Here is a 20,015-nt window from a genome sequence, read left to right on the forward strand (position 1 = left end):
GCGCCCTATTGGTATGACTGAAAATGAAATGAAATAAATATGAAACTGCCCATATAGAGAGGATAATAGGAAGAACAAAACATGGAGTGAGCATAAATTTAGTTTGTTGATTGATACAGACCGAACAAAATACTTGAGAGAACCAAGAGATTTGCAAATAATTTGGATTGATTTCATCATAGACTTGTTGTTCACAGGTAGAAACCACCCATGCCCCTGCTTCTCTGCTCTGGACTGTCTGTGACTGGTGCTACCAGAGACGGAGTCAGAATTTGAAGTTTATAAATTTTGAATTTGTCGTCAAATTCATAGTTCGTTTTAATTACTTGTTCGAAATAAATATTTATACATATTTTTTGAATTTTCTTATAAAATACAAAATCTAAGCAAAATTTATTGGGTTTATCCGAACCTGTAGCTAATATTGTAGCTGCTACTACTCCACATCAGATTCCTCACATGACTTTATCTGACAAAGTTCAAAAGTAGACACGCTCCCAACTGACAACCTTTCCTCAACTGGCCCAACTCCCAGTCTCCATTTCCCTCTTCCTATTAACGCTACTTCAGCTTTTGCATTCCAAAAGAATCTGTATAGCTTCTTATTAGCAGACACCAAAACTGAAATTTCTTTCACTTGAAGAATATTTTTCATTTTTTTTTCCTTTTTTTGCTTAATGCATCCAGTATCCAAAACTCAAATAATCTGGATTCACACCGAGTAGACCTACTAAGAAAGTAAAGTTTTCCCTACCAGGAATTTCTCTCATCTTCAAAGCCCAAATATGCTTCTTCTGGTTAAGGTGGAGGGATCCCAATTATTTCACCACATGCCTTGGTGGTTTTCACATGAAGAACTACTCCTTCCAAATCCACAGCTTCAACATTTTAATTTAACAATAACAACAACCCAGTATAATTTCACATGTGGGTTCTGGGGAGTGTAGTGTGTACGCAGACCTTACCTCTACCCTGGGGTAGAGAGGCTACTTCCTAAAGAACCTCGGCATAATGAGATAAAAAAGAGACAATGGAACAGTAACAAAAACATACGTCAGGAAGACTGTACCACGACCTAAGAATCAGAAAAATAAATGGGAAAAGTAGTTGCAATAATCAGTACAATGGAAAGGTGCTAGGAAACTGGAGCAGAAAAATAGTACGAACACAATAAGTACCACTATCAAACTAAAGCAAGACACTAACAAACTAGCCTAACACCCACAACAGAGATGAAAAACGCGCAACTGCCTACGGCCCTAATGCTCGCCCTCCAAACCTTCATATCTAAGGTCAGCTTCAACTTTTTATGTCCAGTCTAATAATTTATAGAAAGGACAGTATATGGAAAGAATCCATGTTAAACTAAATTCAGGTTGGACATCTCAAAATCAACTCATTTTATGTACAAAAGATTCATCTAACACCATAAAAACTAAGTGCAACAATTTAAAGTGAATCAGAATTATCCCCAAGGTCCAGTGTCAAAAGAAAAAGGAGCTATAACAATACAATTCTGTATGAAATTGCCACAATTTTGGCCACTGTTTGCTCAAGAAAGTAGCCAAAGAGTACATATTTAAAGCCGTGGACAGTTGTTGGAAAGTTCATTTAAAATGTTGTCGTTCTTTATCAATCACATCGGATTCCCAGTCATCAATCTCCTCAGCAGGGTGTATTCTACTATCATTCTCAAGTTCCAACTCGAGCTTCAACTTAGACAGTTCAGCAGCTGGATCCAAGGACTTCCCTTTCCGAAGTTTTGGTGACTTGAAACTGGACTCCAACGTCCCTGTTGTCTGATTGATAGCTAATGAAAGACTTCTTCGGACGTTCTCTCGCATCCATCGCCTTGGTGTTAGTACCACAGTTTCTGGAGTGGACATAGAGTCAGCCCTTGGCGTCTGGATCCGTGGGAGAGCATCCAAAAAGCACGCAGAGTCATCGCTTATTGGCAGCTTAGGAGATGGAGTACTTTCAAGTATCCCTTTTGATTTTTCCTCAGTCTTCCTTGCTAGGGTCTCAAGTTCCAGCTTTGGTCTATTAATGGATTCAAATTCTTCTTCGAGCTTTTGAAGAGTATCAAATAACTCTTTCAGTTTCTGATCACCTTTCCTGGTTAAAAGCCGTGTTATTAATCTTGGGGTCATTATAGAATGCAACCAACATTAGTTCATACATAAAACAAGTAAATAATAACACTTCATCACCTAGATATCACGCCATCTTGCCCATGAAATTGTCTTTTTATGCCGTCCACTACACTGAACACCGTAACTAACTGCAAATTAATTTTAGGAAAAAGATAAAACAGAACATAAACTGACAATAAATAGAGAGGGAGAAAGAGAGAACGAGAATGAATAGGACAGAAAAAATACATAACAAGTTAGAGATAATGCTACATGTAGAAACAAACGAATGCAGATGGAGCAAGAATGTCAGGCTAGGCAAAATAAATACTCTTCTGGTGGAGAATGATCATGCTCTTGAGACTAGTGAACAGATCAGAATATATCAGAGAAATAAATATCCATGTACCTTAGCCTCTGCATTCAGGTATTCTTCTTCTAGCCTTCTCTTCACTTCGATTGTTTCCATCTTCTCATTGCTCGTATTCTCTGACCTGGCAATCCGAATTTAGAAACACGATTCCCCTTTAAAAGGATACTTTAAAATGTGAATTATGATACCGTTTCAACTTTTCTGCAAGTTCCCTAATGTTTGAAATAGAAGGGCCCAGCTCATCCTGTTAAATGCAAAGGAAAAAGGTGCTCATAACACTCAGTTTCACTATTATATCACAATCCAAAGCATTAATCTTAGACGCCCCACATGTAAACAGCCATACCTTGTACATGGATAAGACAGAGATTGCCAAGTTCACCAAATAATCTTCACATTTGTCCAACTCATCACTTGACATTTGAAAAGCACATCGTTAAGTTAACATTCTCCAGAAATCCTACTATTCAGGGATACATTAAATGCATGTCGAAATAATAGTACAGCTATTTTACTTTCACTCTTATTGCTACTAAGAAATTTAGCAAGCCAGAACAGACAAACTAACGCGGTAACACCTTTTTTCCAGATAAAAAGAAAAAAGAACCCAAAGACACATTCAGAAAAGCTCCATACTTGACCTGCTTCTGCTTTTGTTGGATATGAGAGGACTCAAAAGTCCAGGAGTCTTCTAAAAAACTAATAAATGCATCACAAACATCTGCTTCTGCCCGATATAAAGTCATTGATCTAGATAGCTCATCTTCCTGAATTTAGGATTGAAGATATTAGATCTTATAATAAGATGGTCATCCTGCAGACTACAAAATTATGCATTAACTTCATAATAAGATAAATTCCTTGACCATAATGCTTCATCGTCGACCTACCTTCACCTTGAAGTGTTGAAGAATTTGATTATTAGCTTCATCAAACTGCTCTCTTTCTTCCCTAGCATTGTGAAGACGGGCATTTGCAGAAACCAATGCAACTTTGACCTACACAAGTACTCATGACACAACATGATCAGTGATAAGAGTGATGATTAGATGATAACAGTATAGCATTGTGTAGTTCATAGTCAACCTTCCATAAATTCAGATTCTCAATGACCTAGGTCAAGGGAGTAATTTCTGGAACACTCGTGCTTGAATGTTGAATATCATAGACTATTTTCTTCCTGCTCCTCAATTCAGGTGACCATTTTTCAGGAATACTTTCCATAAACTATTTGCAGCTCAGGCAACTCGAACTTCATTAAAGCTGACTCATTTTACTCGAACTTCATTGAAGCTGAGTCATTTTATTTCCTTTTCATTTTTTATTTCAGATGTCCCTTTGCTTGGAGTGAAAAGACTTGTTTCCATAATAAAATCTGATCATCCAATTTAAAACCTTAGGGCAATGGATTGAGTGATCCAGGATATTACAAACCCTTTTTGGGAACTCTTACATAACCGATGAGGGGCAAGTGTAGCATTTTCTAACACCCTCTCACATGTGTAACCTGGTTCTAGGGTTTACACATGGATTTGATTTTTTTTCTTTTTTCCTTCTTTTTTATTCATTTTCCCTGGAGTAAAGAAAGAAGGCTCAACAGGAGCGGGCCTAGAGTTGAGAAATAGAGATTAGGTTCAACAGGCTATAAGTAGACTTGGAGGAATGCTAGTTAATCGATGGGCTGAATTTTGAGAAAGAGAAGCCAAGAGCAGCTCCATAGGCGCAGTTGAGTGAGTGAGAGAGAGAGAGAGAGAGAAGCCCAGAACGATAGAACATTAGGAGGGAAAGCGACTGTGAAAACGAGCTCACCTAAGTTAGACTATGATACCATGTGAAAGAAAATGAACCTCCGGCACAAGTCAATCTCAAAATCTAGCTTATGAGATGTGGATTGTCCAAACCATACAATGAGACAAAAACTCATTCTTTCAACCAATGCATGACACTTAACCCCTCCCCTCCATCCCCCACATGTCCATAACTGGACATCTAGTGCATCGACAATATAACATGGGGCCCAACATTGGTAAACAAAGAATAAGGATGTGCCTGGCTCTTATATCATGTGAAAGAATCTGAGCATCCCACAAACCCTAAGGCAATGAGTGGAGTAGCCTAGGATATTATAACCCTTTTGAAAACCCTTACATAACCAATGAAGGGTAAGGCCCATTTTCTTTCATAGTTTCAAAGAAGTATCTCCAATAAGGACACACAAGTCCTGATGGTTTGGCTAGTGAAGTTCAAGAGAAAGCTTATAGAATACTAGTAGGGGTCTCGCAAGTGTCCATCTAGAGAAGTCTCTCACAGGTACTTGGCTACCTTTAGCAGGCAATTGCTTGCTCCTGCTAAAGAAGTGTATACAAGTGATGCCATTCAGAAAATCTATAAGTAGGAAGGACTTCATTTAAGAAAAACTGAGCATAGTTATTACACACTGCACAATTTTACAAATATTAAGGATTAGTAGGCGAGGATCCTTCCACTATGAATGTCATTGCTGAATCTGAGGTATACAAGACACTAAGGAGGCTCTGCTCCCCATTTTCAAGCGACTAGTAGCTCTGGATCTTTCAATGAGAAGGTCGGGCCACACTCCTCAGGAGATTACTGTGCCTATTACAGTAAGCCCAAATTCCCACAGTTTCTCTGTAGTAAGTGAAGGGCGTCTAGATTTTCTAACTTTTAAACGGCTCTTTATCATTCTAGAAACAAAAATACAATTCAATGATGGTGTCTCCTTGCAGAGGAAAAATATATCTCAAGTCAGCAACATAATGCAGTATACTTCTCCATCTACTCGATTTAGACTCAAGAGTACTCCACTATCCCGTCGCTATGTATATGAAGTGAGACCCAAACTTTTCTTTTATAAGCGTGGTGTCCGGGCTAGCTTGCACACGCCTAGACTAATTCTACGGGGTACCTTCTACCTCCCATCAGCACATGTAGGTAACTATGTCCACCGAGGCTTGGAATGAGAAGAAATCACCTACAACTGGGGACTAAACTTGCATAATTGACGTGCTACAATCAAGTGGTAAATGCAGATGAAGTGGCTCAACAGCCCAAGTAATGCAACAAAATCAAAATAGAAGATTGATAAAACGTATTTCACTACGACATACACACTTTTGGTAAATAAAAGAAAGCATTAGCTACCTTTTTGAGCTCTGCTTCAAATTCATCTCTCTGACTCTCAAGTGCCTTAATTTCATCCTCAAGGTCCTAGAAAAGAAAATCAACTTCAACAGGTGAGTACAATCTCATCATCAAGAAAATTAACAACAAAGTGAGAATTTTTTTATCCCATCCCAAGAATTAGAGGACACTGAGACACGAAAACATGTGGGAAATAGTTAGCATCAGTTGGCTCTTTCAAGTAATTGTGAGTTTAACTCAAAAGGAAATAAAAAATGAAAGAACAGATCTGAGCACCCATTCTTTTTGTTACATGAAGATTCAGAAACAGTAAGAAGCAAAGAAATAAATGTTAGCGTGCCAGAAAATTAAGATTAAGAGAAGGAGATGTGCTATGTTATGGAGCTTATAGTTAATCCATGCATCTGTATAAATTAACTCTGTTTTGCCTCATTTAAATGTATAAAATAATCATGTTAACAACTTCTCTGACATATTAAAGATCTTAAATCTTTTCTCTAACAAACTTGCAATTTGACCCAGTAGTAGGAAAGATCAACCTGTGATGATAGTAGAAAGAAACAAGGAGAACACCTGTCGAAGCAGAGAATTTGAAATACATGAAAGGTGGACAATTACTAGCGTAGGAAAAGAGACTTTGCAAGAATCTGTATCTAGCTATGCCATCAAACCATTTCCCAGATACGAACATTAATTGGCTACAAGCAGTTAATACAATGTCCAATAGGAGCACGTCCAGGAAACCTTACCTTTTCAAGCTGGGAGATCTCGCCAGTTTTTACTATACGGAACTTAAGAGCTCCTTCCTTTTGGATTCTGCAGGGAAGAAATGGATGAAATCTGAGAATGTTTTGAAACAAGAACTGGATAATCCCACTAAAAGAAAAAAAGATGGCTCCTTCCATAGGAAATCCAATATTTTCCATTAGGAATAACTTGTCTTTAATAAAAAGGTATGACCATATTTCTATCAAATTCTAGTAAGTTTACAGTGTTAGAAGTATCAGATCCCTTACAGGAAAACTTAAATATATGGCTACCCTTGGACTAGAAACTTCAGTAAACAGTAAGTTCCTTTTTGAGAAACATAAGTATGATTAAACAAAATTTGCACTGGTCTTGCCCATGATGTTTGCAATCACTCTAACGTACTAGTTAGCCTTTGCAAGATTGCTCTGAAATAGAGATCTGATTTGAATTACCAGGTATATGACATTTGACACCTAAGGATCATATGTTAAGTTTTCCTTCCACTTTCGCTTTTCAGTAAACTTCCACCTAAGATGGCTTAGTTAATAGTTATAGATCAGAACTGAAGCATTTGCCAAAAAAAAAAAATTCAGTAAATTTCTTTCCATTGAGAGAGAGAGAGAGAGAGAGAGAAAGAGAGAGAGAGAGAGAGAAGGTAAAGACCACAGTGATTGCAAGTAAATATCATTTAGAAGTTCATTTTCAAAGAGAGGGAGAGACAGAGAGAGAGAGAGAGAGAGAGAGAGAGGAGAAATGACAAAAGAGAGAAGCTCGAACCTGTTCTCTGAAATGCGCTCTTCAGTTTTTGAAGCAGAGCTTGAAAGAGACTCCGATAAAACCTTCAGCTTAAACACCTATTTATATAGCAAAGAGAAGACAGTTCAAACACGCAAAACAGATCCAAATATACCTTATGTAGAGGAGAACCTCCATAGGATTAATTGCCTTTTCCGGACCTCTTGTTTTTTATTAGGAGAAGTCAACAATCATCATCCTCATTTTCTTCTACCCCTAGGATCGCTCCACATTCACTCCTCTGTCTTAAGTACTCTAGCACGTGCATAATTGGTTTTAATGTTTAGCTGAGGATTATTTGTAATAGATTTTCTACTATAACAGGAAATGAGTTTTGGATGTATAAACGTTATGTTTTTTTCAAATTTACTTCTTTGATCACTATGAATAGTGGTTGTGATACAGAAGGAGATAAGAAACTTGTCAAATGGATACAGATTTCTGTTTTTTGTTTCTGATAAATTTTATATATATATATATATATATTAAAACAAGGGGATAAGACCAAATATGGTGAAAGTAATAATGCTTGACACTTCAGCAGATCAGCTATAATTACCCCCTCTATATCAAATATTATTGTTCTTGCGGAGATTGCACCAGGTCAATCTTTGTGGTGCAAAGGTAGTAATTCATAGAATACTACTAGTGAGGGATCCCCCATTGAAAGCTAAGCTAAGTGGATGTGATGCGGTTGTCAAGACGCCTCAATAAAAGCAAATGGCTCTTACAAGCAAGCAAGCTCCATAAGAAGCATCATCTCCAGTAAAAGATGATTTGTTGGCTCTTACAAGCAAGCAAGCTCCATAAGAAGTATCATCTCTAGTAAAAAATGATTTGTGTGAATTTTTTAGGCAGGTCTCATATGCCCAGGGTATAGGGCTGTGACCAACACCTCACCCGATCCAGTGTTATCAAAGGCGAAAAGCGCAAAAAAACTCCAAGATCCGTTGGGGCTTCAAGCGCAAAGCACAAATAAAGCATGGGCTTTAATGAAAAAAGGCGCAACTAGAGAAAGAGTAAAAATATGTATATGTAGTCTAAGACGTAAAAATATGTATATGTAGTCTAAGACCAATAATTATAAGCATGAATAACAAATATATGGACAAAGAAATTGAAATATCAATTATTTAGTGTCGCCTTTTCAGGATTACACTCGTTGGCAAGTAAAAGTATGCCTTAGAGCCTTGATGCAACACTGAAGCGCCCACAAAGCGAGGCGAAGCGCTCAACATGTTTTGAGCCACGCTTCATGGCTTAAGCACGCTTCAAGCGCGCCTTTAACAACACTGGTCCCGATCTTATTTTTATGTATATATGGCACTTAAGATCCAGGAAAATTCAACATCATCATTTAGAAAGCATACCCTTTTGGACTGACTTTCAGGAATATCCCTGTTGAGCAAAGCCTTCTTCTGTAATAAAAGTGCTTCCAACTTGGACAAGAATTGTAGCTGAGAGAGTGCTTCTTTCAATGCCTGCCATAGAAAACGCATCCAGTTTCAACAAAATTTGAAAAAGTTCCATCAATTAAAACGAATCTAAGCTTATCCTGGAGACATTATGTTTCACAGTTACTTTGAAGAGTTAACTTTTGTTTTCTTTTATATGCCTAATGGATATGCCACAGTGGAAAACTGTAGATCCACATATGCTGCCAGGACTATTATAACTAATCCATCCAGCGGCTGACTATTTTGTTTTGGAAAAACAATAGCATAGATTTATTTCGGTGCACAGAGTGTTTAGAAAATTTTGACAATAAGAACAACTACATACAAAGATGCAGCGTCTCTAATTAGCAACTACTTAAGGACTTTAAATTGAAGTGTCTTACAAGTGTTTAGCTACATACTATGTACTGATATGGAATGACTTCCAACCATCTGGAAAACCCTCCAGTTGTATAATTTTATCTCAATGATTGCCTGTTTTTTATAGCGAGAAGAGTACGTACAGTTTAAAACTACGATTATTTACAGCTACCCAAAGTCAACACTAAAGTTAGTTATGTATTACATCTAGGAAATGGAATTGTTACACTATTTAACATTCTTCTTGAATAAGTTTTCTGGGTTTTCCGCCTCTCACATAGAAGTGATGATAGGCTAAAATCAGAAAATTATTGGAACAGATAGATGACTGTTAGCAAAGGAAGTAAAACCAGATTCTGGACTGAAGTATGGGTGGGGGTTGGGAGCTTAAGTAACAGATTTCCAAATCTATATAATTGCTCTCCTAGCAAAGATGGACATCTTGCTGAGTTCTACTCTGCAAATGGCTGGCAATTAAACTCCAGAAGAGGTTTTAATGACTGGGAGACGGAAGAAGTGGAACAAATACTCCAATTGTTGAGCACAACAGTGATAGAGGAACACAAGGAGGATCGTTTGGTTTGGACAGCAAGTAATGATACGCAATACTCTGTCAAAAGCTGTTATAACCTTCTACAGAAACGATCTGATTATTCTGATTTTAATTGGCATTGGAAAATGTTATGGAGAATCCGAGCACCTACCTAAGTGGTTTGTTTTGGGTGGGTAGCCAACTTGCCATCAGAGATGTTTGCCTAATGCAAGACAATCTACGGAAAAGAGAATTCAGTCTAAGTAACAGGTGCTATTTATGTGAAGATGGGTTGGACACTGTTAGCCACCTGTTTATCCATTGTAAAATTGCTAAACAGTGCTGGGAGCTTTCCCTGAATCTGCATTGTGTTTCTCGGACTATGCCTTCAGATAAAAGATCCTTACTGGTTAGCTGGCAAGGGCAGAAGGCAATAAGAAGTAAGAAGCAGCTATGGAGGACCATCCCTTTATGCATCTTCTGGACCATTTGGGAAGAAAGATACAATGTTTGCTTTGAGAATAGGAGGATTCACATCTCTAGAATTAAAAACATTAGTATGCAAAACTTATTTTTTTGGTGTAAAAGATGTTTAGTTGAGAGTGTGGATCAGTATTTGGAGTTTTTGGATTCGATAGGGAACTTGTAACTGGAGTTCTGCTGCTGTAGGCGCTTGGCTGCTTTTGATGCAGCCTTTTGCACCATCTTGGTACCTTTATTAATAAAATCTTTACCTTGTCAAAAAACAAATTATAGCTTCTAATGAATGATTTAACTGTACACCCAGTTTGGGTCTCATAAGATAAATACAAAACAAGCACAGAATCACCCTCTGTTCAAGAGACAACAACAACTACTACGTCTCAGTCTCAAACAAGTTGGGGTCGGCTACATGAATCCCGCTTCTTTCTTTAAGCTCAACTCATATTCAAGAGACCATTAAATAAAAAAAAAGAAAAATATTAAATCATTTGACTCGAACTTATCACCCCCAAGTAATTCCTCTACCTCCCAAGCAAATACCAAGAACTGAGAAGAGGATCACGCCTGCTATTTTATCATTGAATTATGTCGATAGAAAATTGTCTGTAACTGCTAGGCAGGAACTTTTTCATTTATTTAATGATGTCCTTCCCATAAATACGGCAGTTGCACCATATAAATTATAAGTGCCTTATAAGACTACTCTAATGCAGTCATAGCAATATATTTGTAAGACAGTTTCATCATTTAGTGACCTCTTTTTGCTCAACCCTTTAGTACTACTACCACCGATCAATTTATCTGCAAATCCTGCATATATATGGAAAGGAATCATGTAGTCAAGTTTCAGATACCTGATCTTTTATTTGATGCATCAAAGATACAGCTCTATGTTTTTTAAATATTATTCAGCTAACCCTCACTCCATTTATAATTGCTTTTCCTGACCTCGGCCCATTTAATGGCACCATATCACTGGCAAGTTAAACAACATTTTCTTCATAAACAACATTTTGCCCTCTCGCTCATCCCTCTTTATATCACAAGTAGTTATGGGAAGTTGAGAATCTTCTTCTGCCATGATGTGTTAATATTTTCTTAGTAATTTAATTTCTAAAATGCGTGATACATTACTTCCCATAAGATCTCTTGAACATACAGATTTTACGATGAAAAATCAAATGAACCAATTCTAAGTCAACAAAGATCTTAAACTCATAAAGTATAATAATTAGAAAAGAGATAGCTATTTATTAGACAAGAGGAGACAAGTCAAAGTTCGGAAAGAATGCTCATGTTTTATGGCTAAGATAATAAATCTCGAGATTTCTGTTCCTCCACCAAGAAAATTTTCTGGTTTCTCAACTATGTTCTCTTGAAAATATATTATCAGATAGAATAATTTGGTAAAGAACAAAAAGTGGGAAACGGGACCCAACTTGCCTCTGATGTTGCATTAGTTGCAACACTAGACGAGTCCTTATCATCTTTGCTTGAAGGCAGTTGTAATATCATCTTGTCTAGTGTTTGATGTATGTTTGAGACTTCAGAATCTATTCTGATCGCAGATCACATTAAAAGAGAAATTATATATTGCAATTTATGCAGGAAAATAGCAAAAGAAATGCATGACTATCAACAATTAAAAACACTATGCTACAGAATAGCTTAACTATTTAGCTGTGAGTCATAAGAGAATAATGTAAATGTTACTACTATTGCTGAAGTACTAAATATTATGGAAGCATGACTTATTGCAGAAGGTCTCGTTACTGTAAGAAGCTTCTTTTCTTAACTTAGACACTAGATCCTCTGGTCTCTCTGTTGAGAGCAGATAGCTTATGTTTTAAAGATGATAAAGTAATCTTCTTCACTACTCTCTAGGGAAAGCATGCTCTTGTTATAGCTAGCTATTCATGGGTCAAGCGCCTAACAAGATCAGAATTTAGGTCTTTGAGATCAGTCTTTTTATAATGCAATCAGGAAATACTGCAAAATCTGGGTTTACTTCCAACATTCCAAAAATAGATTGACTTTACACCATCATTAAGAGATGGGTTGGAAAAACGAACTGCTTAGTATTTGTTGGGGGAACATGTGGGACCTTAGACTTACCTTGTCAATTTTTGGAGAATATCCTTTTAAAAAAAATTGGAGAATAGAAAAAAGAATTATAAGAATTTTACTGAGATTGGTAAAACTGGATCCGGTGTCACTTTTGGACTTTGGTTCAGTATAACATGTTTGGGAGAAAAAACCTCTTTCCTGGATTGTGGACAATCTGCATCTGACTGACAAGAAAAGTGGACTTCTATTGGGATGCAGGGAGTAATATCTAAACACTCTGACAGGTTGTGGAGCTCGTAACACTTAAGGTTTCCAGTCCAAGTTCGGGAAAGGCTTCTCTGGTACAGCAACTCTCCTACACAATGGCAGAAAAGTCCTTCACCAGTAACGACGTGCACCCAGCAAATTTTCATACGAAGCTTTAACTAAGATATCTAAAATTATTGAAAGCGAAATTCCTAAATTTACCAGGAGTCAGAAAATTAGCAAAAATTCTTGCCTCATAAAGCTGGTCTTAATACTAAAAAAGATTTCTATGAAATTTTAAGTTTATTGTTCACATCAATATAAATATTTATAGGAAGTGTAGATTTTTTTTTATCAGGAAACATCTACTGGTATAGATTAAAAGAAGCAACCAAAAAAAAGAGACAATAAGCTACGGCAGTAATCCCAATAGCTTACAAGAATTAGCCTATGGTGATAACACTTGAGGTGGAAGGTTCAGACTGACATAGATATACAACAGAAGTGGTGTGTATACACAAGTATCACTGAACCAAAAACTGGTATTGGACATGTGAAAAGAAATGGAGTATAAACTTTTCGCATCAAAGAATGAACTTGCATATAAAACATGGAGAAAAAATTCTAAGGATAAAAAATCTTCACACCTCACTATATCTGCATTTATTTTAAGTCCAGCAATTGCACCTTGTGCATGGACAAGCAGCTCTTCCTTCTTTGCCTGGGATGAAACATGTGAAGATGGATGGAGTTACACTTCTGTTTAGTTGATAACATACCAACCGTAACTTTTAGATCCTAAGAGCAACATCACTACCGGACATGCATAAGGAGTTTGTTCGCTTACCAGCACTTCTTCTTTATAGCTTGAGAAAGCTTTTGCCAAAACTTTTATGTTGCTCATGGTTGCCTCCCGGACTTCTTTCCCACCCATAAGACAGAGCCTAAAGAGAATATAAAATAGATCAGAAACCAAAAAAAAATGGTAATACTTATGTTTATCATTTTCCCTCGAGTTCAGCACACATTTCTGAAGTGACTCAACCATTCAGATAACTGATTGGTCCGAGTCCATCCAAGGGTAGGAGCCCAATAGAAACTTGAAGGATCAATATTGGAAAAATCACCCGAATATCTCCATAAGTAAAGATATTTCTTCTGTGTCAGGTGCTTCAAGAATCTGTGTAAAACAGAAAAGTTAAGACCAGTTTATCCCCATCAACAGAAAGCATTGATACTGAAAGATGAAGCAAAACAGTCAAGATGATAGAGCAATCTCTATAGTTGACATTATGCTTCTATCACGAAAGTGGAACTACACATGCAAGAGTGAAAATGCCATAAGCTCCCCAGTGAGGGCCACCTTCTGCATTTCTTCTTCGATGAAAAGCCATAGTCAAAAAAAGGAAACAGTAAACACTCAACAGCGGACAGCAGTAACATTTTACTAACTTCCCATTTCCAATCACGTTAACAAGATTTGTGTTAAAAATCAAATAAAGTGATATATATATATATATCATCTACATTACAACAATTTACAAGTGCAAGAGTTTCTCTAAAATAGATATCTATTGATCAGTGCACTTCTATTGAGTCTAATTTTAGGTGATAAAGAAGTGTAAGGATATGATTAATAGCATGAAAACTAGTTATTTGAGATGTAATGCTTATGGTGAGTTTAGTACTTTATTCTGTCAGTCTGATATAAGTTAAAAGGAAAAAAATGAGAAAGACTTGATTAAAATGATAGCAAAGATGCAACTCCTCCCTCCAATAGAGCATTTCACAGTTAAGATTGGAACAAAGAACCTACAGTTGCAGAATTGACATAGATCAATAACTCAGAGGATCCATACAAACAGTAAATGCTCAAGAAAGAACAACAGGAACATATTTTACTAACTTCCCAATATCCAATCAAGTTAACAAGACCCCTTGATAAAAAATTAAATATGACGTGAAATTACCTACTTCACAGTAATCCACAAGTGCAAGATCAGGTTTCTTTAAGATAGACATATAGTGATGAGAGCATCTGTGTCGAGTCTAATTTAGGAGATGAAAGACTAAATAATTGGGAGGAACCACGCAAGAAACTCATGAAGGGTTGCTTCAGGTTCAGGGGCGGATTTAGGGGGGCGGAAGGGTGTTCACCCGAACCCACTTCGCCGAAAAATTACACCGTATATGTAAGGCAAAATTTGTTTTTTACCTCTATATATTATGTTTTGAATCCCCTTGTCACAACCCAAAAACATAGCTTAGTGGTCAAGGGAGTTCAAAACTTTTGTAAGGTCGTTGGTTCTATTCCCACTAGCTACAACCATTTTAACTTTTTCCTTTTTTTGAACCCCCTTGGCGGTAATCCTACCTCCGCCACTGTTCAGGTTAATCAAAACCCTAGCTCAAAAGAAGGAACAGCGAGGTCAGCATTGGGGTTAAACTATACCATGTAGAGGAGCAATTTCAAGTCATCAAAAAGGTATGCAATACCAGCTAGCTGAGCTGTTTTTTATCTTACCATTGAAAGTATCATGCCTTCAAGAGCTTGACTGCTAAGAAACACATCTCTAAAATTCAATGGTTCTCCACCAAGATCAGGATCATAATATAAAACCTGTCCATGGTAATTTAAGCAAATAAATGAGCAAACTAAACAACATGATGCAAGAATGCTAAACTCAAGTACAAATCAAAATCGTCAAGAAGTTGATATATGAGCACAAATATAGTTTATAAGAAGAATCCATTTGGAATTGGAAAATAGAAAATATATATCTTGCCGTTGAGGATACTCAAAGGCCCAACTACTACACTTCTATGTCTAAGAAATGAGGTGCGAGAGAGAATTACAATGCTCTCATGATACAATAAGGTACGGAGAGATAGTAACAACTAACAAGTATATAGCTAGGTGGCTTGCCATATCCAGGGTTGAAGAGAATCAGATAACGAAGAGCTAAATTTTGGAATTGTTACTATGTGTTTTACATGAATTCAACCTAATTTTCCAAGCTTTTCACTATAAAAGATAAAGTACGAATTCCCAAAGCTAATACAATGGAGGCATCTGAAGTAAAGCTGAAATCAGGTAAATATTGGCCTCATTATGTTGTAGGTTTCCTGAAGATGAGTCATAAATGGAATATTAATATCCCCATAAAGGTGGACAAGACCATACAAAATGGACAACTTTATGACTTACTCACCAAAGTCGGCTCACGAGGAGAATTCTTGCTATCGTCGGTGGTATAAATAGAATCAATGCTCGTTGGGGAAGAAACAGGTTCACTAACAGGCAGTGATAGTCTCTCGATCTCTTTCAGAGCAACTAACCATCTTCGTAGTAGCTGAACTCTCTCCACACCTCTACATGAAACAGAAAGTTCTTCTAATCTTTTCACTGCTTGCTTAAAATTCTGAAAACTCCGAGACCCCTAAACCACAAAGAAAGTATCAAGCACTTAGTTAAAGAATATAGTAGGAAATCCTTGCTAATTCAATCAATCAACTATGAGTCAATCCCGATTCACTTTTTATATGAATCATCTGCATCCATTCCGCTTTCAGTCAGGAAATTCGTAATAATTAGTTGGGAAATTTTAATATTTTCTGAAGAAAAGCTATTAGAACAGAGAAGTGAACGTGAAGAACATAACTGTGGCACTTGAAAGTTGACCAAATCAGACATATCGTGCGGCAAGAGTTGCAGACAGTATCTCCTCTCTTAGGGATTTCCAACAATTTCAAAATCTTCATATGCACTCGTATGTAATTGTGTATACTTAAATTAACCAGAATCCAACAGCTTCCATAAATTGGTGTCAATATTCAATAAGAATTGTTGAAGATAGACACTATATGCCGCTTTCCACATCAATTTTAAAATAAAAGGTGGTAATTTCTAGCATTAGTGAAATCCAACAATAAACAAACTTTTACTAGAAGCTGATCAGGTGCAAATATAGTTATTGTTATCCAAAGTGTTATGCTGCATATTAAGATAACAAAGAAATGTGATAGCTACAACGATATCAGGTTTCATCCAAAAAGACGAATACTACTCAAAAGCAAATCCAGAATCTAAAGTCCTAATGCACCAATTAATACAGTATACATATATTAAATTTTGGAATTTTTCATATACAAATATACAGTCCAAAGTCCAAGACTCATATGTTGGATCATACACACATTTTCCCCAAAAATTCTTTAATTTTTTCAATGTACACATATACATAATAGACACACACATACCTTATGTGTAATATATACATATATATGTCTGTGTTTGTTGAAATAGTCTCTTATGAAATTTCTTAAAATTTTCATAATACATACATTCAGGGGGATTGTACAATTTTCTTAAATTTTCAATATACACAGACATACATGATTCGTACATGCATGCATGCATACACACAACACATACATACATACATACATACATACATACATACATACATACATACATACATACATGCATACATACATACATACATGCATGCATGCATGCATGCATGCGCACGCGCCTCTATAGTCCGATTCTGAGGATTATATGTTGAATTAGCCTCTGCTCAGAATTTCTTAATATACGTATATTCAGTCTGAGTACATATATGCTGGATCACATATGCATATTTTAAAAAAATTTCAAATGTGTAAAAACACATAGTATTAGTTTGAGAGTTATATGCTAAATTCTCGTATATGAATGTGTATGTATGGAGAGAAGAATGGGGCATACAGAGCGATCGAGGAATAACTTGGCGCCGCCGGAAACGGCATTAGAGGCTTGTTGGACAACGGAATCGGCGTAGTAACGAAAGTTGCGAGAGAGGTTTCTGTTGCCGGCGCCGCCAACTTCTACTGCTTTGTTCACCGCCGATCTCAGCCATGACATTGCCGATCAATTTGCGTCTCTGGTTCGAATTCGTCGAAGAAGAAGAAGAAGCGGAGGAATGAGACATTGGGGATTTTGGAATTAGTTTTGTGTATCGAAAATGCGGGAGATGTACAGATTGTTCGGTAGTTCGGGTCTCTTGCCTCTCCTTTCGCGCTTTCTCTTTCCTCCCTTTTTGTATATGTGCGTGTGTGATATTGCTAAATGAGAGTTAATCTTTTAATACTTGTTTTTTTTTTCTGGGTTTAACCTTTTTTCTTTTTCTAGTGGCAGCCTGCTACAACTTTATCAGGTGTCGATAATTTTGTTTACCAAAGTAAATGCATTAGTCTCACACTTACGGGTAGTTTGCCGGGAGGTATACAAATAGTGTTGAATATGATATATTAGCAATATATTGATATTAGTGATGTCGACATTAGTTATGATTTATTTTTTTATTTATTATTTAATTTTGGTGTATTAAAACATTGCATAATTTCTAAAAAATTGGTTGTTTATAAAAAAATACCTTCCACGTTCTTTAATTTTATATACTTTGAGGAATTTGAGGGTCAATTATGTCTTTAACCATATTTATATAAATATTAAAAACTCTTGCATTGCTAATATCATGATTTGCTATGTATTAGTTATACATAAGATAATACCAAATAGGATATATAACTAATACATATGTCGAAAAAATGTATCAAACAAAGGATTAGTAATGCACAAAGCTAATGCTTGCATTTTTTCTTCTAATGCCTCCTATCAAATGACTCCTTAGGGTGTGTTTGGTATGAATTTTTGAATTTTCCAACTTTCCCTTGGTTGGCTCAAATTGTATTTGAAATAACATTGGCATTAGCATTTACATTTGTAAAACGGCGCGAAATCACCCATTACTAACACTAGCATTTACATTTGTATATGTATACAGTCGAAATAGATTTCAGCCTTGACATGTCCGGTATAGTTCGAAGGGTGATGTATCGAAGTAAGATCCCGAATGGGGGACGAACTAACCTCGAACCCGGGAAGGCCGGTCTGTGTCGAGATCGATATCATAATCAAACTCGAACAAGAATCGAACCATGACGCAGGGTAGACCTATCGTGCTGATAATCCAAAGACCAACCAACATTGACCTGGAATCAATTCGAGGGCTCGAACCAAGATCACAAGTTCGAGCCGAAATCAAGCTCGAACCAAAATCGAGGATTCTAAGCGAGGTCGAGCTCGCAGACAAAAGCCGTTGCAATCACACTAGAGGGAATCTTGGCAGAAATTATGGAAAAGCTTACTTATCATGGGTCTCCCACTGAATGTTTATTTTATTATGCTTGGAGCCGAATCCCTTCACTATAAAAGGGCTTGGTTATCATTTCTATAAGACAAGTTTTTCTAAGACTTACATTGTAATAAAAGTATTATATTCTTCTACAGTAAAGAATCGCTCTTCCAGTTTCTTAGATTGATTCTATTTGTCGAATCCTAAGGTTCACTATTCTTGATAACCTTATCTAGATTGCATTCTCTCCAATCTTCATTTACATTTTATTTATTCTTGCATTTTATATCAAGTTACGCCACATATCCTCGGAACTGCGTATAAATTTAACTCCATCCATTTTTCGGGTAAACAGTTTGGCGCCCACCGTGGGGCCGAGGATAACAGTGGTCATTTGATACAAATCTGAAAAAATACGCCATTGTGCTTTGCACTTATTTCCGAAAACATCTTGAATTTAGGATCAGCTATGAATAACCACCGATTGAATGGCTTCACCGATCGATCACGAAGCCGGCCTTCAAGATGAAACCAACAACTTGGCACCCGAGGCTCGAATCGAAGTACCCGAAATTCGAGCCGAAATACCACTGGATGTCAATTCACAAATAGCTTTGGAGGCGAACCAGCGTTCCGAACCGGAAAGAAGCATTCAGGGCGGTACTCGATCCGTAGCCCGAGACACCCAAAACCCAGGGAAAATCGGGGCCAGCTTACGAATGATCTTCGAGATGCTGCAAGCCCAACAAGTAGCGATAGCTCAGCTACAGAGCCAAACTCGTGCACAAAGCAGGTCGGTTTCCAATCCACTTCGAGAAGTCACCCCCAGAACAGAGCCTGCCATAGTGAAATCTAACGAGCAAGAATCGGGGACTACTCCCGAAATTACTAGATTACTCGAGGAACTCACAAAACGAGTGGAAGCCAACGACAAGAGGGTGGAAACGTACAATGCCAGGGTCGACCAAATCCCGGGGGCTCCACCAATGATAAAAGGGCTTGATTCGAAAAAATTCATACAAAAGCCTTTTCCGTCGAGTGTGGCACCGAAGCCAATCCCCAAAAAAATCCATATGCCCGAAATTTCCAAATATAACGGTACGACCGATCCTAACGAACATGTCACCTCTTACACATGTACCATAAAAGGCAACGATTTGGAAGACGATGAGATCGAATCTGTGCTGTTGAAAAAGTTCGGGGAGACCCTCTCGAAAGGAGTTATGATCCGGTACCACAATTTACCGCTGAATTCCATCGATTCTTTTGCCATGTTAGCAGATTCATTCGTAAAGGCACATGCTGGTGTCATAAAGGTTGCAACGAGGAAATCAGACCTCTTCAAACTAAAGCAAAGGCACGGTGAAATGCTGAGGGAATTCGTATTCCAATTTCAAATGGAACGCATGGAGTTACCCCCGGTCACAGACGACTGGGCCGTACAAGCCTTCACCCAAGGGTTGAACGAGCTAAGTTCGA

At 37.2% G+C, this 20,015-nt stretch overlaps 1 protein-coding gene across 3 annotated transcripts; it reads right to left on the minus strand.

Annotated features, from left to right (window-relative positions):
* Positions 1-1,383: 1,383 nt before the first annotated feature.
* On the minus strand, positions 1,384-17,432 carry LOC104094783 (uncharacterized). 3 transcript variants are annotated; one of them, XM_009600778.4, is made up of 18 exons: positions 17,108-17,416; positions 15,570-15,797; positions 14,882-14,977; positions 13,485-13,537; positions 13,205-13,301; positions 13,005-13,078; positions 11,488-11,602; positions 8,583-8,693; positions 7,195-7,271; positions 6,417-6,483; positions 5,668-5,733; positions 3,396-3,503; positions 3,142-3,272; positions 2,852-2,918; positions 2,694-2,749; positions 2,542-2,626; positions 2,211-2,281; positions 1,384-2,115 (listed from the first exon to the last, which is right to left on the minus strand). In XM_009600778.4, exons 1-18 carry the CDS (start codon positions 17,261-17,263, stop codon positions 1,608-1,610), a joined length of 2,166 nt encoding a protein of 721 aa, XP_009599073.1. In that variant the 5' UTR covers positions 17,264-17,416; the 3' UTR covers positions 1,384-1,607. The 3 variants fall into 3 exon arrangements, 2 of the variants coding, with proteins under 2 accessions (XP_009599073.1, XP_009599074.1); XM_009600779.4 differs by having other exon boundaries at positions 1,989-2,110; positions 17,108-17,428; XR_685988.4 differs by lacking the exon at positions 1,384-2,115 and having other exon boundaries at positions 2,205-2,281; positions 2,542-2,621; positions 17,108-17,432.
* Positions 17,433-20,015: the final 2,583 nt, after the last annotated feature.

Source organism: Nicotiana tomentosiformis, chromosome 7, assembly GCF_000390325.3.
Source record: "Nicotiana tomentosiformis chromosome 7, ASM39032v3, whole genome shotgun sequence".
Taxonomy (NCBI): Eukaryota; Viridiplantae; Streptophyta; class Magnoliopsida; order Solanales; family Solanaceae; genus Nicotiana; species Nicotiana tomentosiformis.

Bases quoted from the DNA above. Each gene is read 5' to 3' on its own strand.
- LOC104094783 (XM_009600778.4), bottom strand. From the start codon at position 17,263: ATGTCATGGCTGAGATCGGCGGTGAACAAAGCAGTAGAAGTTGGCGGC. The intron at 13,538-14,881 runs GTAAGATAAAAA...TGTTTTACACAG, and splicing joins AAGGCATGATACTTTCAATG to ATTCTTGAAGCACCTGACAC. The intron at 7,272-8,582 runs GTATGCTTTCTA...CTATATAAATAG, and splicing joins CTGAAAGTCAGTCCAAAAGG to GTGTTTAAGCTGAAGGTTTT.